The 21577-nt window shown below is 50.0% G+C and overlaps 9 protein-coding genes across 9 annotated transcripts; 4 read left to right on the forward strand and 5 right to left on the reverse strand.

Annotated features, from left to right (window-relative positions):
- Window positions 1–172: 172 nt before the first annotated feature.
- BDV59DRAFT_208729 (amidohydrolase) lies at window positions 173–2097 on the reverse strand. Its single transcript, XM_073695263.1, has 2 exons — window positions 821–2097; window positions 173–769 (listed from the first exon to the last, which is right to left on the reverse strand). Exons 1-2 carry the CDS (start codon window positions 1998–2000, stop codon window positions 291–293), a joined length of 1659 nt encoding a protein of 552 aa, XP_073546793.1. The 5' UTR covers window positions 2001–2097; the 3' UTR covers window positions 173–290.
- Window positions 2098–2296: 199 nt separating this feature from the next.
- BDV59DRAFT_180697 (uncharacterized protein) lies at window positions 2297–2821 on the reverse strand. Its single transcript, XM_073690101.1, has 2 exons — window positions 2712–2821; window positions 2297–2654 (listed from the first exon to the last, which is right to left on the reverse strand). Exons 1-2 carry the CDS (start codon window positions 2811–2813, stop codon window positions 2337–2339), a joined length of 420 nt encoding a protein of 139 aa, XP_073546794.1. The 5' UTR covers window positions 2814–2821; the 3' UTR covers window positions 2297–2336.
- A 2458-nt stretch (window positions 2822–5279) lies between these two features.
- BDV59DRAFT_180699 (uncharacterized protein) lies at window positions 5280–6716 on the forward strand. The gene has a single exon (XM_073690102.1). The coding sequence runs from the start codon at window positions 5314–5316 to the stop codon at window positions 6469–6471; it is 1158 nt and encodes a 385-aa protein (XP_073546795.1). The 5' UTR covers window positions 5280–5313; the 3' UTR covers window positions 6472–6716.
- A 420-nt stretch (window positions 6717–7136) lies between these two features.
- Window positions 7137–9015, reverse strand: BDV59DRAFT_56933 (allantoate permease family MFS transporter). Its single transcript, XM_073696650.1, has 4 exons — window positions 8678–9015; window positions 8197–8620; window positions 7740–8142; window positions 7137–7681 (listed from the first exon to the last, which is right to left on the reverse strand). The coding sequence occupies exons 1-4, from the start codon at window positions 8880–8882 to the stop codon at window positions 7253–7255; spliced, it is 1461 nt and encodes a 486-aa protein (XP_073546796.1). The 5' UTR covers window positions 8883–9015; the 3' UTR covers window positions 7137–7252.
- Window positions 9016–9375: 360 nt separating this feature from the next.
- On the forward strand, window positions 9376–10881 carry BDV59DRAFT_180701 (DUF1445 domain protein). Its single transcript, XM_073690103.1, has 2 exons — window positions 9376–10414; window positions 10463–10881. Exons 1-2 carry the CDS (start codon window positions 9635–9637, stop codon window positions 10610–10612), a joined length of 930 nt encoding a protein of 309 aa, XP_073546797.1. The 5' UTR covers window positions 9376–9634; the 3' UTR covers window positions 10613–10881.
- Window positions 10882–12544: 1663 nt separating this feature from the next.
- On the reverse strand, window positions 12545–13883 carry BDV59DRAFT_180702 (enoyl-CoA hydratase/isomerase family protein). The gene is made up of 4 exons (XM_073690104.1): window positions 13433–13883; window positions 13245–13355; window positions 12841–13197; window positions 12545–12785 (listed from the first exon to the last, which is right to left on the reverse strand). Exons 1-4 carry the CDS (start codon window positions 13750–13752, stop codon window positions 12632–12634), a joined length of 942 nt encoding a protein of 313 aa, XP_073546798.1. The 5' UTR covers window positions 13753–13883; the 3' UTR covers window positions 12545–12631.
- A 714-nt stretch (window positions 13884–14597) lies between these two features.
- Window positions 14598–15481, forward strand: BDV59DRAFT_180704 (uncharacterized protein). The gene is made up of 3 exons (XM_073690105.1): window positions 14598–15048; window positions 15124–15336; window positions 15392–15481. Exon 1 carries the CDS (start codon window positions 14662–14664, stop codon window positions 14884–14886), a length of 225 nt encoding a protein of 74 aa, XP_073546799.1. The 5' UTR covers window positions 14598–14661; the 3' UTR covers window positions 14887–15048; window positions 15124–15336; window positions 15392–15481.
- Window positions 15482–15863: 382 nt separating this feature from the next.
- Window positions 15864–16445, reverse strand: BDV59DRAFT_202935 (uncharacterized protein; the record flags this gene model as incomplete). Its single annotated transcript, XM_073694169.1, has 4 exons — window positions 15864–15915; window positions 15977–16003; window positions 16056–16279; window positions 16344–16445. The coding sequence occupies 4 exons, from the start codon at window positions 16443–16445 to the stop codon at window positions 15864–15866; spliced, it is 405 nt and encodes a 134-aa protein (XP_073546800.1).
- A 2646-nt stretch (window positions 16446–19091) lies between these two features.
- BDV59DRAFT_180706 (major facilitator superfamily domain-containing protein) lies at window positions 19092–21298 on the forward strand. Its single transcript, XM_073690106.1, has one exon. It carries the CDS (start codon window positions 19442–19444, stop codon window positions 21092–21094), a length of 1653 nt encoding a protein of 550 aa, XP_073546801.1. The 5' UTR covers window positions 19092–19441; the 3' UTR covers window positions 21095–21298.
- Window positions 21299–21577: the final 279 nt, after the last annotated feature.

Genomic DNA, 21577 nt, shown 5'->3' on the forward strand with positions numbered 1-21577 from the left:
GTTGGAGTTGTCCAAAGTATCCAGATAAAGAACCCCATTCTGCTGCGTCTTACCAATATACCCACGCGTGCCGGAAATTAATAAGTGTTTGTGTTGACACACGACTGGAATGCAAGGGGGAAGAATGAGGCCGCGCTATTGCTTCGGATGTGATAGATGCTCGCGATCGGCGTGCCTCCGCCAGGGCCTCTCGTTTGATCGGGGTCTTGATATTTAATATCCGCTTAATATATTGGTTGGAGATCCTCTGTTTGCAGGAACATAGTGATATACATGGGCTGCCGTTTGGCTTACTGATTGCCGCATTCATACACCATCCGACCCTCGAACCATGTCTGCAATACCACAGCTCCCTTAAACTCTCCCCGACTCAGGTCTCGATCTACTGCAATAAACGTCGCTTTTTTGCCCACCTCGAGACTTCCAGTCCGATGTTGGGCCCCAACGGCCTCGGCGCCACTGAGGGTCAATACGCGACAAAGGATTTCTCCGCCTCGCTGGCGCCTCGTCTTCCCTTCGGCAAGCTCGACATGCTGGCCGCCAGGGAGATACTCAATCCTATCTACGATGGCTGCCAGTGAATCGAACAAAGACGGCGTGGTCGGTAGCATCCAGTCAGAACCGATCGTCATATGAGCACCGCTGGAAAGAACTCCATTGAAGGGCCACCTGTTTAGCTCCGGGTACGCTTCTACCAGGTCATGCTCGTGGAATATAGCAGGGGACATTTCAGCTGTCACTCGCAATTGACCAAGGCGTGCGACATCGTCTATACGCGATTAGCTCAGGGTCGACCATTCGACTGTCACAGAAAACGGACCAGGATGGACGGCATTGCAGTGCGCTATCTCATGGCGTGGACCAGATGGATTTGTCTTGCGAACGCGCGCAACCGTATCCAGCGCCTGCCGAGCAGATCCTTCGCCTGCGACGTGCAGTTTGCATGTCATCCCTCGGCGATCATACCGTGAGACTGCATCGTATAGAAACTCCCAGTCGAGAGCGAGGTGAGTCGGGATAGGACGTCCTTGATCGTCGAGGTCGCTTTGGGTGAACTCTGGGGGTAGCGGCGCTCCATCGAGCCAGAACTTCACAAATTGCGTGTGTACATGCTTACTGCGGAATCCTTCCGCAACATCCAGCACGGCTGCAAGACTCTCCTGTGGCTCCATGGCAAAGTACGTCGGTGCACAAACAATATGTGTGGAGATATCTAAGTCTAGGCGATTCTCCTGCTCGAGCTCCTTGATAGCATGCAGGTACAAAGTGTTGGCGGAAGCCTCCTGGCACGATGTGATGCCGTACTGGTGGCAGATGGCAATCGCCTTGTGCACTGCCCGCTTAACATGCGCCAACGGAGGGATGGGAAGACAATCAAAGACCTGGGACATGGCATCCTCGACAACTTCTCCTGTCAATGATCCGTCCGCACGTCGCACGAAGTACCCTCCTTTGGGATCTGGTGCACCGTCCGGAGAGATGCCGGCGCGCAGAAGTCCGGCAGTGTTTAGCAGAATGCGATGACACGAAACCTCGCGGATAAGCACCGGCTGTGTCGGATACTGCACATCGAGATACTTGCGGTCGGGAATGCCATCTGGGAAATGGCTGGCTTGGTAAAAGTTCCCAATAAGCCAGTCCCCCGTGACGTTGGCATACGCGCAAGCGCAGGCTCCGCGTGCTAGACGCTGATTGATGTTGTCCGGAGTCGAGTCGAAACCGATGCGAGCTTCGTTGAGGGCCTGCATGCCGGCGATCAGGAGATGAGTGTGCGCATCGTGGATACCCGGCATGATGAACCGTTGACGAAGGTCATACTGGACGAGGCCCCGGTCGGCTGCAATCTGGCGGACGTCTTCGTCATTGCCGACAAATTCTATGATGCCTGTGGGAGAGACAATAAAGCCCTCGGCCCAAGGCTGGTCCGGGTTGATAGTGTAGATGCGGCCATTGACGAACGCCACGGCGTTGTTGGCGTCAGTTGATGAATACACACGCATGCTGAATCCGATGGATGAACATGAGCTACATGCATTCTTTCGTATGAGAATAAGGTCCTGGCTTAATTATAGTACCGAGACTATGAGCAACTACCCCTCATGGCCGGCCAAGTCTTCGGAATTGATTCCGTAGTGATAGATGAAGCGATAACCGAAGCGAAGTCCCTATAGATAATTCTTGTCCTCGTATGGCTTCACTCCAAAGTACTTCCAAACATCTGGACTCTCCAGCTCCTCCCGAGTGCTCCTCACAGGGAAGGTGAGTTCTGCAGACTCGTTGCCCATCCATCCGACGGCTTTATTCTGCTCCAAGTTAGTAAACTCGTTCATTTGTCCTCATCGTACTCTGTTACATACCAATCCCAGTGATAATCTAGTCACTCCTTCCCACCAGGCGGTGTGATATTCATCCTGCTGCTTGGAATGGATGGCCTTCACGATGTTCCAGGCGACAGTTTCAGCCTGCACTGTAGCTCCCCGTGCATTCTTCACGCCGTCTGACTCGATGACATCGCCTGCGGCATAGGCTCGACTTAGTAGAGGACCCGCTATCTGCAACGTCGGACAGACCTTGATATGGCCCGATTCGGATACGGAATCCGCTGACACGGCCTTGATCAAGTCGGAGTTGGGTCGTTGTCCGACACAGTTGACCTAAAGATACGATCATTATTCAATTCGATGGCGAAGGAGAAGGAAGGGAGAACACACCAAATGGTCACAGGGAATGGACTCCCCTGATCGTAGCTCCACACACTTGAGATCTGCCTCTTTCGTAACAACTCGTTCGCCAAGTCGGACATTCGCTCCCATTCCAATCAACACCTTCAGCGCTTTTTCACCGAGTTTGGGTCCATACCGGGCATTCAGTAACCGCGACCGTGAATGGACCAAGGTAACGTTCTTCTCGGGGTATCGAGACTTTGCATCGGCGGCCAGTTCAACGCCCGCTGATCCTCCTCCGACGATCACAACATCCATCGCAGCTCGAAACTTCTCCTGTTCGCTGTGCAGAAATTCAATCCCCGTTTGTCTATCCAGCCCTGGTACTCGCGAGGGGAGAGCCGCTGAAGCCCCCGTTGCAATCACCAGGTATTCATATTCAATTGAAACCCCCGATGCCAGTTCGACTATTCCTGTCCCATTTTCCTTGTTAGGGATGATCCTCTCTACCGTGTCCGTTATCCACTGATAGGAGCCGGCAGGTGCGGGATTCAAGTAAGGCCCGTAAGGAATGAAAGCCTTGTGGCTGTGGCCTGGCACCACACTGAATCGCGGCAGCACCCAGGTGAGCCGAAAATGTGTATGCTGTTCGATAACAACCACACGGTATCCTGTGGGCAACGCGTTGGCCAGGTGCCGCGCGGCGGCATATCCAGCAAACGAAGCGCCGATCACGACGACATTGCGTGGATGATCGACTGGCCGGTAGGTCAGTCGATGAATACGCTGAGAGCAAAAGATCTGTAGGAATTTGTAGATATGTTTGGAGATGACTCCGAACAACTGCGCGATGAGGAAGATATTCGCAAGCATGGTTGTGTTGATAGGGGAAGGCGATGTTCGACGAAGTCCAGCTGGCGAGGCACAAACTATATGTATTCGCCGAACGCCCTTTCCTGTAACATCGCTTGCCTGATTGATAATCTGTCCGGCTTTGGGGTAGAAAAAGATAGGTATACGCAGTATGTTGACGTCTTGGATGCTCCATGGATTCTCCGATCTTATCTGATCATCCGCCTCCGATTATCGGGGATTTATCTCCACCCAGGCACACTCTAAACGACAAATAAAAGAGTAAATCTCGCACCAGAAATCTGTCTAGTGACCAGCAGGATGGAGATTGACATGGGCCGAGTGGATAATAGTATTCTGTCTGAGTGGTGGTCTTTGTTAGTAAACAAACTGGTTGGCCACGCCTCCATATATACTGACCCAACTCATCGCGGCCGTGCAAGCTTCCGCACGTCATCAGTCTTTCATGGTATCTAACTGGGAAGACCATTTATGTCTGGTGTACCTACCTATGAGGGAACCAATGTGGCTCTAACAGAGACACTTCCACACGGAAGAAATACCCCTCCCTTTAGCCAAGATATACGTCCAGCTCCTTCTCATCGGGCTGGACTATCTTCATACCACATGCAGAATTGTACATACATACAGGTGCGCTGTGATCCGCCTTATTATGCCCAACAAAGGCCAACAAGACATCGCAGATCAGAAGTTTGATAACATTATGGTCACAGTCGAAGGCGCGAATGTTTTCGACTACTTCATGAATACCAAACTCACTATGTCAATGGAGTACAAAACCGACACCTCGGCCGACCAGTGTATCGCTGCCACAACAATTCCGGGCCTCTATGGAATCTGAATATTATACCGAAAATTGCTGACTTCGGTCAATCCACTCATTTTCGAAGTCCAGACGCACTAGGAATCTACTTCATCCAGCCAGATCGCTATCGTGCACCAGAAGTGACACTTGCCTATTGCAGACATATATGGAACAGGGGGGTTTTCGTGAGATTCATATCCCTTGCCTTATTCTGACCTTTCTAACCTATTCCAGCTTTAAAATTCTATAAAAGGTATCGAATTGTTTACCCAAGTTTACGATGAACGCAGTCGTTATTCGGCAAAGTGACATCTCGCAGAGATGATAGCGTTACTCTGCTCTCCGCCTCCAGGGCTCGTCCAAGAGTCCATGGCATGACCTGAATCGATAACGAGATGGGATGGTAAAGTCTGCGAAAGCCCCGAGCAATATTTCGATGGGCCGTTCGTTGACAAGGATGGTATGTACTGGGCACCCCTTATTATTGATTCCACGTAACTAAATGACCCCAGTAGGGAATTTTCTGCACGATGAATTAATTCTCATGATAAGTAAAAAGAGAGCTTCCTTTCCTTTGCAAAGCTGATGCTGGCATCCCTCCCGGAGGAAAGACAGGGGCGAACTGGCCGAGCACCCTTTTCCACATGTGAACTAAAACTACGTACTCCGATATATTTGTATGACATTTGCGAAAATACACTACACTTTTTGGTATAGTTATCTCTTGGTCCCCATCGACCAACTCACCCCCTGAAACCTCCGCTCAGCCTTGCGGACGCTAGCTCAGCCGCAGATCGTACCGGTCCAGCCACTATGGACGTTTGCTGGCGTTTAAGGAGGCTGGGCAAACAACCAATAATAGATGGAAAGCAAGGCTGTGCTAGGAAAAAAACAAAAAGCCTGACACCATCGGGAGAAAAAGAGCTGCAACTGTGATGTCTCCCAAAACATGCTGTATCTCCCATAAACATCATGCACTTTCCCGTTGAAGGCTTCCACCTGGACATCGTTGGCTTTCTGGCCATACTGGGAGAAGGGTCCGTCGCCGTGAACTACCAAGTCTCCACTCTTTCATATTTTATCTTTCTCCCTCGTCTGTTGCCCGCGCCCCAGGCGTTCATTCGGCCATCGCGACCACTGCGCCTTGATACTGTTCCTGGCGTGGTTGTTGGCGTGAGCTCGGGAAATCTGTGCCGCCACGTTTACCGAATTCCGCATATCATTCTTCCTGGAGAGAAGCTTAATCAAAGCAAGTTCGACTACAGCGTTCGGCGGATCCGAGTCAGCATCAACGCTGGCGAAAGTAATGCGCCATTAGTGACTGCCAAGACGTTTGGGCTGCTTTCCCTGCTCTCCGTAGTTGGGTGTGCTATCTCCATCACCCTTCTGGTGCTGTCCATCCACTACAACGATGGATGGGCCTTGATCGCTACTGTCCTGTTATCCTGTCTTTCTACGGTTATCGGTATCTCCTGCAAGTGGGAGTTGAAGTTAGGAAAGCGCATCGTAGACCGAAATATCCCGCCCTCCAACGTCATCGTTTGCTACCCTAACGGGTCGTTTCTGTTCGTCGAGTGTGACGAGAGTGTTGCTCGCGCGCTATTCTTTGCCCCCGAGCGATGTAACTACCTCCTTGGGTCTGTGTTATATCGCTCACTATCACTCATGGGGACCATGATGCTGATGTTTGGCGTCGTGGCTCTGGGTAACTCACAGTTGAATATGCAACTGGCGTTTGGCGCGTCATATCTCTTCCTGAACGCGGCATACTGGGTAGTGGCCGCCATGCCCGAGAGACTTCATTGGGACTACTCGGCGTTGGATATTGAAGAACTCAGCCATTTGTCAAATAAAACTTTCACGAATGCTCTCTGGGAGGCCATCAAGCAAACAAAAGCCACTAGATGGGTACGCACTGGCCAGGTTGCCCCGGACACTCGAGCGTGGGATGAATGGCTGAGGAGGGCACATGCTGTTGCGAATAACGACGTTGAAGGGGTGGATCCCCAGGAATGGGACGCCGGCGGGAACCTCAGTGAATGCATTGACCTGTACTCGACAAATACAGAAGTGCGACAGAGAACAGTCGTGAATGAGGCCATTGAAAGGGTGGATCAGGCACTTCGATAGGATCATCTCCATACACCCGTTAAAATCTGGCCACCACAACGAACGTGACGGCGAACCGACTTCATGAGCTATACCCATAATGAGCTTATCTGGCATGTGCGTTTTTTGGGTGTGATTTTGTTATTATTGTCTGTGTTCTATTGATGTCTGCACGTTCGAGCTGTTCTTTATCAACATCCAGTTATAAACTGTGCCAACGTCAACACGTGTACACCCCATCAGGAAAAAATTTATTACCATGAGCCATTATTACCACCGTCGTCCATACCCCCCGCCACCATATCGTCCTCCTCCACCATATCTACCCGGACCAGGTCCATATCCCGGTCCGCCCATTCCCATGCCTCCCATCCCCATGCCCCCTCCGTGGTATCTTCTGGGACTACCATATCCGCCCATAGGTCCCATTCCAAAGCCACCACCACTAAACCGATGAGGCCGTGGCGGAGGGCCCATCATAACAGGGCCCATCATGGGGTGGCGTCGTCGACCGGGAAGACTAAAGCAGAGGCCCATAATGGCGTTCGTAGATCGGTTGCGAATATATAGAGGGTATATCGAGGAAAAACACGATTTTGTGTATGTGCAAGATGAAGTATATTTCAACAGAGTGAGGCTCGTGTTCTCTGATGCAATGGCATTGGTTTGTTGCCCACTATCTCCGGTATTTATACTCCCGAGTCATGGCGTCATCAAAGAGAGAACCGTCCAACAACAGCAATAACCAGGACCCCACGAACCACCTTCCCGGTCGTTGTTAGAAACAGGAAACTATCAAACCCTAATAATGATACTTAAAGTCAATCTCAGCATCACCCGTCCGCACTCTCCGTGCATCCTCCTTGCCTTCTGCGATCCTGTTCTTCTCCGCATTCTCACGGCGCAAGTACCACGCATGCGCAATCACAACCCCCTGCGCCACGACAAGCGCACCCATGGAAAATGAATTCCCAAGGACGTACGGCGATTGGCGGTAGATCTGGCCAGCAACAATACCGGCACAATTTCCGATAGTTTGTTGCATGCCGATCTCCATCGCACGGCGATAGTGCGGCGCCACGTTCACGTTGAGCCACGCGATGTTCAATCCGACTCCGGTGTAGGTTGCGATACCGCAGAGGTAGGTTCCGAAGTATTTCACCCTGTCGTCGGAGACGGCGAGAAGGATGATGTAACCTACAATACCGAAGATATTTGTCCCGAGGATGTACTAGAGTGCCTCATGTTAGCCCACACCAGATGAAGTCATGCACAGGAATGGAACATACCACAGCGAACTTCGAATACCGATCGGCGAGGAAAGCAAAAACTACGAATACGATGGCCGCCCAGATGTACACCGGCACCGTCAACACATTGCTCATCAGCGAGTTGAAACCCAGACTGGTCAAGATGGTCGGAAGGAACGTGCTGAAACCGTAAAGCAGAATGTCTTGACAGAACTGGACAACGGCACTGAACATCAGCTTCGGGTCTCGGACGGCGAGGCGCAGTTCCTCCCAGCTGAACTCTTCGCTACCCATGTATTTGCGGCGTTGCTCGTTGCGAACTCGCATCATCCATTTCTCTTCGTCACTGAGGAAGTAGGCGTTGGCTGGGTCATTGGGAAGACCGAACCAAATCAGGAATGCGCACAGGATGCTGAGAAGCCCTTCAATTATGTAGACCCATCTGTAAGCGTTAGTATCGATCATAGAGGATGCCATCATGGCGAGAATAAAATACCTCCATCCTGCTTTTCCACCAATTCCGTCCATGTGCAGCAACCCATAGGCCAGAAGTCCGCCCACTGCCCCAGAAATAGCTCCGCAGCTCATCAGGTACGAAACGCGCTTAGCCTGCTCCTCTCGACGGTAAACGACCGTCAAGTAAAGGTTGAGACAGGGAAAGAGACCCGCTTCACAGGCTCCCAGAATGAGCCGCACGGCGTAGAGGGCAGCCACATTGGTGATGAAACCTGTGAAGATCGTGGCAATGGACCAGACAATGCAAAGACCCGTGAGAATGTTCCGAGGGGTGAGTTTCTTCATCAAGACCGCCCATGGGGATTCCAACAGAACGTATGTCACGTAGAAGATAGACACCGCCGTCGAAAACTGTGTCTCCGAGGCACCAATATCCTCGGGCATGCCTGCTACCTTCACATTTCCTATTGATCTGATCAGACAGAACACCTCACAAAGTCTCGTAGTTTAGGAACACGTACCGATGTTTGTCCGGTCCAGAAAGCAGGTCAAATAGGTCAGCATGATGATAGGAACGAAGGCAAAGTCCAGCTTAAGGAGGAGCTTGGCCTCCTTTTTGGGATCCAGAACAACTTCGTCGACATCCCGAACGCTTGCCTCGTCTATGGACTTTTTATGGTCGGTTTTGGCATCTTCCAGGGGAACGTCATTCTGGTTGGTCGACATGGGGGCGAGCACGAGATCCGTACTCGATGCTGTTTGCTAGGTCGACGATAAACGCTCGTTTCTGTCGCAAAAATTAAGTATCAATTCCAGGCAAAGAAAAAAAATATTGCTGTTTAACGATTCTGCACCAGGATTATTCACATAGTTATTAGGAGCTAATCCGGAGTTAAAAACCCTGATTGACTATGATCAACCACCCAGCGCCTATCTACCTCCCAGATAACCGGGGTAAGCTACCATCCCCATACCTACCTTTCTGCATTATACTACTGGCCTGAAGAGAGTCCCGTTATCAACCGTAAGAACACACATGGTAACCCGTGAGTAATGAAAACTGGCTCTCTACCAATCACCTGGTGAACTTCGGAGCTTCTCCGCCGACGTACCACCATCGTCGGCCCGATGGAGTCTGATAAGCGGTGGGGAAACGGCAACGAGGCCAGTTATTAGCCATTAAGTGCCACGCTCTATTATCTTGACCGTCCCTGAGTGGGTTCGTGGTCTCCATTCTTCGCTATCAGAGCATTCGGTTCTTGTGCGGAGAGAATTTGCCCCCGACAACCCCCCGGACGTCGGGATGTGGGCTCCGACATGAGTATGGGGAAGGCTTTCCCACGCGGTTATGATGCTCCATCGCCTGATGTGTCCCCCGCCTGGGGTTTGGCCGCTCGTCTAGTTCCCTCTTATTACACTTGACTTGTCTGTCTTAATGAAATGATTAGGACCAGAATAGAACGCCGAGGAAGGCCATCATGACTGTCGTAACGCAGCCAAACTATCTCAGCCCCCAGATAGAGCCCGGCTCCAAGGAGGCAGAAAATGCTAAAATACCGGCATTAATAGCATCTCAATCGTCTTCGCCGGCTCATGAAGCTCGGCTCCAGAGCAGGCATAACCTAGTGACGAACACATCTGGAATGGCTCCGGGATATCTCCAAGCGAACCTTCTGATACTACCCGCCAAACACGCAACTCAGTTCCATGATCTATGTCTTCGCAACCCGGTATCCTGTCCCTTACTGGGGATCACCTCACCTGGCGATCCACACACAGTCCGGCCGGCCGCATGCATCCAGCATCCTGACTTTGACCTGCGCACAGACTTTCCGATGTACCGCGTCTATAAACATGGCAAATATATCGGTAGTCGACGAGACCTACGAGATGTGTGGGCAGACGACTACGTTGGATTCCTAATTGGATGTTCTTTCTCCTTCGAGGATGCCCTTACCGATGCCGGCTTGCAGCCTCGTCACCAGAAAACAAACACGATCGTCGCCATGTACCGCACCAACATCCCCCTTCTCCCGGCCGGGATTTTCACGAATGCCACCTGTATCGTCTCCATGAGGCCATACCGTCCCGAGGACATCGAAAAGGTTCGTGACGTGACCCGCCCATTTTTGGCGACTCATGGGGAGCCTGTCGCTTGGGGATGGGATGCGGTGCAGCAGCTGGGTATTAAAGATGTCCACGCGCCTGATTTTGGGCAGCCTCAGGTGTTCGATCAAGGAGAGGTTCCAGTTTTTTGGGTAAGCCTTATCTCTTTGTTATAACTATTCTGTGTTTAACGGTATTAGGCTTGCGGTGTTACGCCCCAAATGGCAGTGGAATCTGCGGGAGATAAGATAGAAGGTCTTGTGTTTGCTCATGAGCCGGGACATATGCTGATAACCGATTGGAAGGCAGAGGATCTACAGAAATTAGGAAGGGGTTCATTCGAGCCATAATAGCTGGTGATCATTGAACGTTCGTGCTATTGACATTGTTATTCAGAGTGATAAGACCATGGTTGTCGGTAACTAGAATATCCGCTGGGGTATTTCATGATGATAGTCTGGCAAATAGAAGCGTCAGAGATATTTGCGTTATCTAGTTCGAAAATGCTTCATTGATGGGAGGCAAATAATTCTGGGGCTGAGAACTTGCATAACTTGTCGCATCTCGGCACTCATCTCTCAGCTTTCGCATTCAGGACCCCATAAAAACTGAAAGGCCGTGAATAAACAGCTTACAATCTCTGATCTGAATTGTTAATGTTTTATAGACTCCATAAGTCTATTGTGGCATTCAGCTCTAGGCCCTAGTAAGAATATGCCAGAAGGCCCAAGCTTTACCGGTCTACTACAATCGTGGGATCTACGACCAGAATTTAGCAAGGTAACTGGATTAACCTATCCTAGTGGGTAAATGAATTAGGAAATCCGGTCTAAGTGAAGATATTAGGCCAGATAGATGGTGAAAAGAGTAGGGTAGTAACACAACTGGTGCAGTCTGTGTTGTAGTGATTTCTTTCATACCTGCCTTCTGCACACTTCCTTCCCTCCACCAACAACCAGAAGTCTCTACAGTGCAATCCGCAGACATCGACTACACCCTCTTTAAACACTTTCCCATAACGATGGCGTCTATCGAGAAGCCTTTCGACGAAGTTCCGTCCACCGTGCGGGAATGGGAAAAGGCGGCCAGGAAAAGCCCGAGTCATCAACAAAACACTAAAGGATAGTAGAGCCCTATCTTCCGCATTGAAAGTGACCCACGAGCAGTTCTTGCGGTACAGGACCATCTGCATATCCGAGGATCCTGATAATTTCAACCCCGACAGGTACGACCTTAGGGTCGAACTTGCACAGGCCGGACTAGCGCTTGTTGGTTCCATCGACTTCCAGGCCTATTTAGCTGCGGTCAGAGCTCGTCTGCCAGCTGCGCAGGGACTTGGAAATTTTGGTGTCCTATTCTTGCAACAAAGGTAAGTTAAACCAATCGTGGATCTAAGAAGGGGAAGATTGAGCGCTATTGACGAGTCCAGTGTGAACATCAGTCTCATAAGTTGGCTACAAGCCGTTACCCTGACAGACCCGACTCGCAACTACAACTGGAGGGCACTTCGCATGCGCCTCCATGCGTATCTGAGCACAGAATAGAGACCAAACTTGGGTTTTAACGCCCATACCGACGGACAACTACAGCACGTCGTGACTTTTCGCATCGCATCGATCATAGAGTGCAAGAGGAAAGAACGAAGCAAACATTCTTCCCAGGTGGAAATGCAAGAAGCTTCTCAGGTGGTTGCGTGGATCCATGAGGACCACAATCGTGACCTGAAGTGAGTACCCTAGGATTAATATCGAGTAATGTGAGTATGCTAATCAGGCAGGCCCATAATGGTGTCCCAAGACCGCCCAGAGATGTATATCACCTTTGCGGAGGTTGACAGATTCTGGCACCATATATTTTAACTGGCCGTCGGCAAAATGTCGGGCTTATGAATATGAGAAGATTTGGGCCTTATCGCATCGACAATGCGGATCATATTAAGAATCTCGCAGAGATTATTCTTGCAATTGCGCTTCGTCCTCGAGACAGCCATGCGTGTTTTAGGTCCTACAATGACCACCCTACAAACGTCCAACGTCGCTAGCAGACAGGACATCCAGGTAAACAAGACCGGAAGGTAGTGATACCTCCAGGTCGATAATACCGGTCATCCATCTCATCCAGGTTGATCAAACCGGACACTCACCCCATTACCCAGGTCGATAAGACCGGAGTCACTTAACGCTGGAGCCCATGTACAATATTAAAGAAAAGATAGCAAAATGAGGAATAACGTTCCCCACGTACTTTCAGTTACAAGCAATTACTAGCCTGTATGTTATATCGTAAGGTTTAGTGAATAGCAGAATATGGACAGATGATGGAACCTTATCACGCATAGTAGGTATATAGCTCGACAGTATTAAACAACCTCAAAGCTTTGAGTGACACATTTCTACTCTCGCCTCTCTATCGATATTCTGCTCAAACCACCATGGGTAGTTTCGTGGCCAATTCTCTTGCAAATCTGCCCTGAACTCTGGTTTCCTCTTCTCAAAGAAGGACTTCACACCTTCCTGGTGGTCACTACGAGTAAAATATTAATAACGTGCCGCATCCCTGAACATCAACGTAAACATACCGTGACCCGATCCTAGAATGGAATACCCTCGATTCCAGTAGATGTGCCTCTTCTGGTGACTGAGCACCTTGCCAGAGTAATGCCCGGCTCAATGCAGACGCCATTGGGCTGACGTTATCAGCCATGTCAGTTGCCAATTCGAGTGCTCTTGGAAGAACTTGGCTTGCATTTGGAAGAGCCTCTTGAAACAGATCACCAAAATACCGTGACTGCGGCGGATATACTCCGCCTGTAGTAATCAGGAACATGGCGCGAGAAAGACCTATCAGGCGAGGCAAGAAATATGACGAGCATGACTCGAGAGGGAGTCCCCGTCTAGTGAACACAAATCCGTATTTACTATTTTGGTGGCAGATTCTGAGAATATCGTCAGTAAAATCATTGACGGAACAGAGTAGACATACCTGATGGCTGCTGGGAGCGTCATTGTCATTCCCACTCCGACAGCAGATCCTTGAAGTGCCACAATTGTGGGTTTTTGGCATCGATGCATAGCCACTGCGACCCTTCCTCCACTGTATATAGACTGTCCATTAGTTCCATTGGATGTGCTAGATAGCTGGTTTCGTTGAATCATATCCATTTGACGTACATATCTCGGTAATCGGCAGGATCTCCAGACCCATCACCAAATCCTACATCCAAATCAGACCCGGCACAGAACATCTTCCCTGCACCAGTTAAAACCACTGCTTTTACCCGCTCATCAAGGTGGAATATTCGAAAAGCCTGCTCCAGACTCTGAGCCATATCAGGGGTGAATGCATTGTGTTTTTCCGGCCTGTTTAATGTTATGATCACGACTGGAGTAACATCCTTCGATCCTCGAGGGTGGTGTGATAACTGTATCTGTGATAGTTGTAATGCCTCGTAGGAAGCAGGAAGTTTGAGCGTTGGTTTTGCTGGGTACATTGTGTCTTTCTGGAGAAGCCAATGTTGATATGCAAAATTAGATGCTCAGCTCCAGATCTTGCGGGGATGCTCGTCCATATAACGGTATTCTCCTAACGTGGATCCCTGATGATCGATCATGTTGTTCGGCCACTAGTCGGTTGCTTACGGATTTCGGTTATCGCCAGTGGTGGGAATTGTAGACCCAAAGGTCCGAGAGTCAATTGCCTCGGGTATTGTTGCGGCGGCACGTGCATATATTGTTCGTGGTACCAAGAACTACTACCAGGAAGTAAATAGAGCGAATGAATATGTGGCCCTGGAGTGTAGCGCCCAACGTCAACGGAAAACTTCTCAGTCTTGCACGAATGCTAAAACCACTTCTGTAGCCTGAGAAAGCGGCAACCATACTTAGTAAGGTCTCAAGCAATACAAATTTAAGTACCGTGCTTTGAACGCCTATATGACCGCTGTCTCTTGGTTATTGGGCATTTATGCTCGTTACCCCAGAAACATTTACTTTTCTTACTTTTTCTTCCCATGTTGAAGAGTGCCTGGTCCTCGTCCTCCAATAAAGCTTGGCGGTAATGAACTAATGTCGCCCCTATAAGAAATATTGCTGATTGTATTTCTTACGGATGTATAGCCTCCACGCTAGAGTAAAAATAGTGAACAAGTCTCGGATGACGTCTGATCCGTACATTTTAGGATCCATGGATGCGACAAGATGGATAGCAGCACGTAAAGAAGAACGGTAGTTGGAGGCAGCGACATACAACACGCGCGTCGCCACAGTGATGAACGTGATCAACAACTCTTAACCGTCTCCCCATATCTACCCACAACCTCACGCCTCTGCGTCAACTCTCCTCACCAACAGACTTTCGATTTGGTACCAAAGGCAGTATCGGCTGTCCAATCTGCAACGGAATGACTTCAGAGTCTGTATCTCTCGAATCCCCAGCACACAAAGCCCGGCGCCTTTCAATTCACGCGATTGGACAATCTGTCAGAGAGATTCCCTTGGCCCAGTACTGGCAACAAGACCTTCAGTATCCCCCGATCGAAGTCCTTTCAATTCCCATAGATCTCACAGGGGTCCCCGAATTTAGTTCTTGCTTCTTCCATCCTTTCGACCAACCTTTTCCTAGCTAAAGAGAGGAGTACCCTATCTACTCAAATGACGAAGACTCAGTCAGCCTAATGTGCGAAGGGGATTGTATACGGATTTTTGTGGAGGATTACGTCAGAGATGCTATCAACCAAACGGAGGGCAAGGAGGATGTATGGTATTCTGTAGGATTATCATCCACGAAGGTCAGCTTCCTCCCCTTCCATAGAATGTTGCCTCTTGCACTTGATTCCAAAAAGACTGAGGAATGCACTTTGTAGTCCCGATGGATTTCCCACTCTTAATAAATGCAAGGGCCCTTTAAACTGGGAAGGTGTCACCCATGGCTCTATAAATATGGGCCCACATTCAAATGTATGCTACTCAACGACCTAGAAGACGACCGCATCACTCGTGGAGAATTGATCAGCATCTGCAGAATCATGAGAACGTCCTTTGATACTCGCCGCTTTGTTGAGCACTTGACTATTCCGGTATCTGTCCCTTTCCTTGCCCGTCCCACCAGTTAATTCTGACTTGACTCGCTAGGTTATGCTTCTGTCCTTCACGGCCTGGGAGGACGGGCGCATTCTCTGGGCCCATTGTGATGAATCAGGGCTCATATTCGACAAAGCGAACTTTTTGGTTTTAGATGCGAGAACATGGCCGCCGTCCAGTTGTTTTGCCGATGGTGGTGTACCGCCCGCGAAGGAGTTACGACTAAAGTGTAGTTTGTGCTCCAACGGCATTTGGTGTGCCAGGTGTTTACGCTAAATTTTTTGGAGTGCATTATAACATAATTACAAGCTTTTGATACCCATAACATGCAACCCGAAATGCTATAGGTTTTAGACACTACGTACTCTGAATTTAAGTTAGCAGGGCAAACCGACGTCGTCCCATCCATTCATAACTACAGTTTGAAAGAAAGAAAAGGAAAGGAAAGGAACTCAATGGTCTACAGAACAGTCAGAATACGGTTTCTCCATCTCACCGTCCAGGATCTCTCCGGTGGGATGATTTAGTACATACCCATTCTTTCACCGGCGGAGGCATTCTCGGCGGCGGGCACCCTACTATCTGTCAGTTACAGTGTTGAAGAAAGTTTAGATCGATATGTTGGGAGATACTTACAGCGCGGCCAGAAGCTGCTGGAATGCACTAAAAGTTAGCTATTAGTATTTATTATCTGCCCAGGCTAAAGGGCTCTTACGTAGCGACTTCCGGGGCCGGGGCCGCACCGAGCAACCCTGCAAGCTGGCCAATGAGGGCCACTGCGTCGGGGCGGGCGCCTGCAACCTGGGCGGCAGCGGCCTGGGAGGCATTGGTGGCGGCAGGGGCGTCGGGGAGGGCGCCTGTGGGCTGCGGGACAGGGGCTTGGGGGGCATTGGCGGCGGGCCCGGCGGGGAGGGGGAGTGCGGCGGCGGGCACGGGAGGCTATTTCCGTTAGCATATTACATCTAGGATTTATTTGTACTATAGGGGATTAACGAGAACCTACCTGGTGATGGTGGCCAGCACCACCGCGGCCGCGATTGCCCCGGCCTCGGCGACCGCGACCGCGATGGTGCTGGTGCTGGAGCTGGCGCTGGCGCTGGGACATTGCCCCCTATAAACATATTAGCTTGTCAACCTACAGTACCTCTAACGCGATATACCAGTTCCATCAAGCCGAGAGTAATTTGGCATTCATGGGCCCTGTGGCCCCGCAGGTGACAAATCGGGCATTTTCCCCTGTACCGGTACTTCTCGTAGGGTTAGTTAGTCTTATATTATAGTGGCTTCATTTGAATCACGTACGGGGCCTCCTCGTTCTCTTCTTCCTCCTCTTCCTCTTCCTCCTCCTCTTCCACCTTCTCCCCCAGCAGCAGCGAGAGCAGGAGCAGGCAACATCGTGGTTGTGGTTGCGGTTATGGTGGTAGTGGTGGTGATGATGATGTTGGTAATGGTGGTGGTGGTGAGTTGTGAGAGAAATGGGAAGAGTTTGGGGCGGGAGGACGACAACACAATGGAAGCGAGCGGACTTGGGAGCCTCAGACACCCAACGTGTATTCACTGATATTATTATACTTGGCGCAACACTTTGTCCGGTCCCGTATAAGAAATCTACCTATATCTCTCATTCTCTCCTACTTTGAGAGTGATATACTCCTATTTGACCTGATTGGCCCAGATTCGGGTGTTTTGTCGAATATAGTTTAGGTTATCCATACAAAAGCCACCCAGCCAACCTGCGCGACTCGCTAGAATGGTTGTCAACACACCGTGCCTTGTATTCAAAAGAAGCGGATGATCTACAAATATAACAGTGCGAGACACTAAACAGTCTGAAGATTGGCTTCAGAGAAGAAGACCTGGGCCCCTACGACGACACTACTGCGTTGTGCTCGGAAAGCAGGACAGTGCAGCAAATGAGGACGGCGATAACCGTGGCGATGGGCACTTTTATTATGTACTTCTGATTGCTCCTGTCTCATTTCAAGGTAAAAAAGCCGTTTATACAAGAGTTGGTGTTGGTTCTGGTGGTGAAATGGCTCTAGATACCAGTAGACTTCGCGTACGAGTCATATAGTTCTACGCACATTTGTATATAGTTTATTGGGTCAATGTACTGCTTCCCTTGCTATTGGCTTAACGATAGACCGCGTCATCATCCACTTTACCTTTCATATACCGGTGAGAGGACTGATCTCTGGGATGAGTAGATCCCAGGTCCGGGTTGGATTTGGCTTCCAGAGATGTGTGGATGGAACCGCAAAAGGTTTCCGGAAGGATTGCGGGAAAATTGTCTTTTTGACAAAATTATCAGCCCCTTCCCTACTTCAGGTCCCAAAGCTTCCGGTGCGGCGGACCGGATTCATTAGAACCAAGAATGTCGGGTGGGTCGATGTGCCTCTTGATCGGACACCCGTTTTCGGGATTCCCAAGACCTTATTCAACATAAGCATCTCCAAGACAGGTAAGGGAGATTTGATGTCGCAAAGATTGGGCTGGACATTGAGTTGCGGTCAGGATGGATATATCGGATAGTATTGTATCTGCGATATTTCAATCTCTACCTGTGGAGAGCATATCGCGCAAATCATCTCCAATCGATGCAACCTCCTCGCTTTATGCGCCGTCAGTGCCGTGTCCACTGACAGACGGCCCATTGTCATTTGTCGATTCCTACGATACGAGGCCAAGCACGATCGAAGATCCTAGCCTCTTTCTATATTCACTAAAATCTCTAAGCGTCTCTCAGTTTATCTGTGAGGAGTCCGAAGGCTGTAGACAGATCCGCCACACCAGAACAGGCCGGAAGGACTCGGTTTGATAGCGAACGGATCCGGGAGGACTTATGCATCAATGATGCTGTGACAAGAGAGGAAATAAAGTTTGCTGTTTATCCTGGCTGCTGGACCCCGGGGCTGGACGTTTTCGGTTTGGTGACGGGATCGAGGAGAATACCGGAAAACTACCGTGTATTGATATCTCCCGAACAGAACCGCCCGCAAAACCGAGAACTAGGTAGCACAGGCAGTAGCGACCTAGTGTACCTTTGGTTGACCCGGCCGATAGAGCTCCGTGCGGTTCGATTCAGAGTCATGAATGCATCCTTACGGCCTATCGTAAAACAACGGACGCCACAGTTCCAGCGGCGGAGGACCATGTCAAGGGACGCGCAAGGGATCGGCGTTGTCTGCCGGAGATGACCGTCTTCTGCCCGTCACAATCCTATCAGATATTTTTCTCGCAGCTGTTGGCCATCAGATGAGTTCATGTTCTGGAAGAAAACAGTGATGTCATGGAGGCAACATCAGGTCCAAACGTTCCTGGTGCTGTCGGGGAGAGTTGCCCGTGCGATGCAACCTGGTGGAAATGGGAATATCGCAGGGAATGCGAACAGGATCTGGCTTCTCCCCTTGCGTCATACTTGTCGGCTTCGGCCAACCATCGTCCGTAGCTAGTCGCTCGGGTAGCCTCTTTGGGGTCGACCGACAAGCGCCGAGACGCCATCTGGCGCCAGCGCATCGTCCACGTTCTCTTTGCATTTTCAGCATCATCGCCAATCATTGCCCTCGTTTAAGCGGTCTTGTAATACCTTTTTTCAGTTTTGATCCAGGAGCCAAGGGGCTATCTCCGATGTTACTCTCATTCACGACATCGTACTGATATGCAGGGGGCCTTAGCCTGTGCCGGAGTACGCCGTGGAAGTCATCGAAGCGGGTGGGGTGCAAAGAAACGACTTCGAAAGCCGGAAGGTTAAAAAAAAAAAAAAAAAAAGGGAGAGAGAGAGAGAGAGAGAGACCGACGATCGTAGGATGGTGGGGACACTACTGAGAGAGCCTCTCGGATGGTGGAAGATTTGCAGCATGACGTTGTACAATCATGGATTTCCCAAAACAGCGTCTCCATTCCCCTGATCTCTGTGTGACCTCCAGATTGCAGTATAAGAGGCATGGGGCCTCCAAATCCCTAAATCTGTCTCTCTCTTTCTCCACTACTGTTTATCTCTCCCCATACGGTGGTACGTTTCGATATCTTTCATATAACCCGTGATATACTCGATTCTCTTTTGGTGTACATCACGGCTGTACATATTGACATTTAAATGTCATGGCTGCTGAAGAGGCCTCTACCAAGTCCTCAGATAAAGACCTGGACCCAAAGAGCAGCCAGAGTTCATCCACTATGAGCCCCTCTCGACGGCCAGCAAATATCCATGCTGAGCACATCATCCAATCCGACAATGACAGCGAAACACGAGGAAAGTTTCGCGGAGATGGAAAGCGGGAGCTTAGTGAAGATGACTGCTACGATAAGCTTGGGTTTTCTTTTCCGTGGTACAAGAAATGGGCCATCCTAACGGTCATCTTCACTGTTCAGATGTCCATGAATTTCAACAGCAGCGTTTACCCTAATGCGGTAGTTCCTCTATCAGAACACTTCCATATTAGTGAACAAGCTGCGCGAGTTGGTCAAATGATATTTCTGGTGGCATACGCCTTCGGCTGCGAACTCTGGGCGCCATGGAGTGAAGAGTTCGGTCGCTGGCCGATCATGCAGCTCAGCCTGTTTCTCGTCAATCTTTGGCAGATCCCCTGCGCGTTGGCGCCAAACTTTGGGACCATAGTTGTTTGTCGCTTCTTGGGTGGTCTTAGCTCAGCAGGTGGCTCAGTCACCTTGGGGATGACCGCGGATATGTGGGAGCCCGATGACCAGGGCTTTGCTGTCGCCTATGTGGTATTGTCATCGGTAGGCGGTACCACTATCGGTCCCATCTTCGGTGGCATGATTCAACAGTGGCTGAAATGGGAATGGAACTTTTGGATCCAGCTAATATTTGGTGGTATAACTCAATTGATGCATTTCTTCCTCGTCAGCGAGACTCGCTCAACTATTCTTATTGATCGGGAAGCAAAACGGCGTCGCAAGACAGGGGAAGATCCAAACGTTTACGGGCCAAATGAGATGAAGACACCGCGCATGGACCTTAATGAAGTCATGCATGTGTGGCGGCGTCCCTTTGAGATGTTCATCCGCGAACCCATTGTGCTCTTCTTGTCTCTCCTGTCGGGTTTCTCTGATGCGCTTATTTTCACCTGCATTGAGTCTTTCACCCTGGTTTTCGAACAATGGAACTTTGACGCTCTTCGCATCGGCCTGTGCTTTATCAGCATCATCCTTGGTTACCTTGCGGCCTATGCAATTTTCCTTCCAGATATCTGGCGCCAAAGACATATCCGACAAAAGCAAGGTAATGCGTCTCGCCTTCCCGAGCGTCGGCTTCTGGTCTTGTTGTTTATCGCGCCACTGGAAACAATTGGTCTGTTCGGATTTGCGTGGACGTCCATGGGGCCGGAATACACCCACTGGGTCGTGCCTTTGGTGTTTGTCTTCCTAATAGCCATTGCAAACTACGGCATTTATATGGCCACCATCGACTACATGGTCGCTTCGTACGGCCCCTACTCGGCCTCGGCTACTGGAGGCAATGGATTTGCCCGTGACCTACTGGCTGGGTTATCGGCGATGTATGCGACTCCCATGTACAGCAATATCGGTGGCCGGTTCCACCTTCAGTGGGCCAGTACAATTCTAGCCTGTCTGGCCATTCTTGTGACTATTCCGATCTATATTTTCTACTGGAAAGGTCCACAGATTCGGGCGAGCAGCAAGTTCGCCCAGACTCTGGAAGCAGATCGACAGCGAAGTGCGGGCCGTCGGGCAAGCCATCTCAGTGCATCTGAGAAGCCCTATCCAGCCTGAGAATTTTTATGTTCCTATTACCGTTTTATGTCACCTAAAGTTCAATTGGGGCCCCTCTGCATTGAAACATCGCCTCCGATGAGCGATACTTTTATTCGAGATTTAACGAATTATGCTCAGACGAAGTCAAAGGGAAGAGGATGTATGATATGGTGTGTTGCATGTTAACCTTGCTTAGAGAGAATAGATACCCCGATTATGACGATTCACGTCGATGTGATATATAAACTGCCCGCCTAGAAGGAAGACGTGGTTGAATTTCACAATATATATATCTACCTGATTTCATTGAGGTGATCTTGAAACTCACCAACCGAATAGCGGCAAAAATAACCCGCAATTCCATCAGACTCTTCCCTCAATATAATTATGTAGGACTGTTATTCTTAAAGAGCGGCAGAAATCCGCGTATTTCCGCACCACGTGACCGCGGAAAGATCGTTCCGCAGTGCCGCTGTTTTACCATGTTCCCTCAATGTACAT

The sequence above is a fragment of the Aspergillus ambiguus genome, assembly GCF_047715705.1.
Source record: "Aspergillus ambiguus strain CBS 117.58 unplaced genomic scaffold BDV59scaffold_21, whole genome shotgun sequence".
NCBI classification, from domain to species: Eukaryota; Fungi; Ascomycota; class Eurotiomycetes; order Eurotiales; family Aspergillaceae; genus Aspergillus; species Aspergillus ambiguus.

What these genes read in the sequence shown, in the direction of transcription:
- BDV59DRAFT_180701 (XM_073690103.1), top strand. Translation starts at nt 9,635, where the DNA reads ATGACTGTCGTAACGCAGCCAAACTATCTCAGCCCCCAGATAGAGCCC. An exon ending in GAGAGGTTCCAGTTTTTTGG is followed by an intron (nt 10,415 to 10,462) that starts GTAAGCCTTATC and finishes TAACGGTATTAG; the next exon opens with GCTTGCGGTGTTACGCCCCA.
- BDV59DRAFT_180704 (XM_073690105.1), top strand. Translation starts at nt 14,662, where the DNA reads ATGACTTCAGAGTCTGTATCTCTCGAATCCCCAGCACACAAAGCCCGG.
- BDV59DRAFT_180699 (XM_073690102.1), top strand. Translation starts at nt 5,314, where the DNA reads ATGCACTTTCCCGTTGAAGGCTTCCACCTGGACATCGTTGGCTTTCTG.
- BDV59DRAFT_180697 (XM_073690101.1), bottom strand. Translation starts at nt 2,813, where the DNA reads ATGGGAGCGAATGTCCGACTTGGCGAACGAGTTGTTACGAAAGAGGCA. An exon ending in CCATTCCCTGTGACCATTTG is followed by an intron (nt 2,655 to 2,711) that starts GTGTGTTCTCCC and finishes TCGTATCTTTAG; the next exon opens with GTCAACTGTGTCGGACAACG.
- BDV59DRAFT_208729 (XM_073695263.1), bottom strand. Translation starts at nt 2,000, where the DNA reads ATGCGTGTGTATTCATCAACTGACGCCAACAACGCCGTGGCGTTCGTC. An exon ending in CTGCAATGCCGTCCATCCTG is followed by an intron (nt 770 to 820) that starts GTCCGTTTTCTG and finishes AATCGCGTATAG; the next exon opens with ACGATGTCGCACGCCTTGGT.
- BDV59DRAFT_180702 (XM_073690104.1), bottom strand. Translation starts at nt 13,752, where the DNA reads ATGTACCCAGCAAAACCAACGCTCAAACTTCCTGCTTCCTACGAGGCA. An exon ending in CCTGCCGATTACCGAGATAT is followed by an intron (nt 13,356 to 13,432) that starts GTACGTCAAATG and finishes GTCTATATACAG; the next exon opens with TGGAGGAAGGGTCGCAGTGG. An exon ending in ACGCTCCCAGCAGCCATCAG is followed by an intron (nt 13,198 to 13,244) that starts GTATGTCTACTC and finishes CGATATTCTCAG; the next exon opens with AATCTGCCACCAAAATAGTA.
- BDV59DRAFT_56933 (XM_073696650.1), bottom strand. Translation starts at nt 8,882, where the DNA reads ATGTCGACCAACCAGAATGACGTTCCCCTGGAAGATGCCAAAACCGAC. An exon ending in GGTGGAAAAGCAGGATGGAG is followed by an intron (nt 8,143 to 8,196) that starts GTATTTTATTCT and finishes TAACGCTTACAG; the next exon opens with ATGGGTCTACATAATTGAAG. An exon ending in GGTATTCGAAGTTCGCTGTG is followed by an intron (nt 7,682 to 7,739) that starts GTATGTTCCATT and finishes GAGGCACTCTAG; the next exon opens with TACATCCTCGGGACAAATAT.
- BDV59DRAFT_180706 (XM_073690106.1), top strand. Translation starts at nt 19,442, where the DNA reads ATGGCTGCTGAAGAGGCCTCTACCAAGTCCTCAGATAAAGACCTGGAC.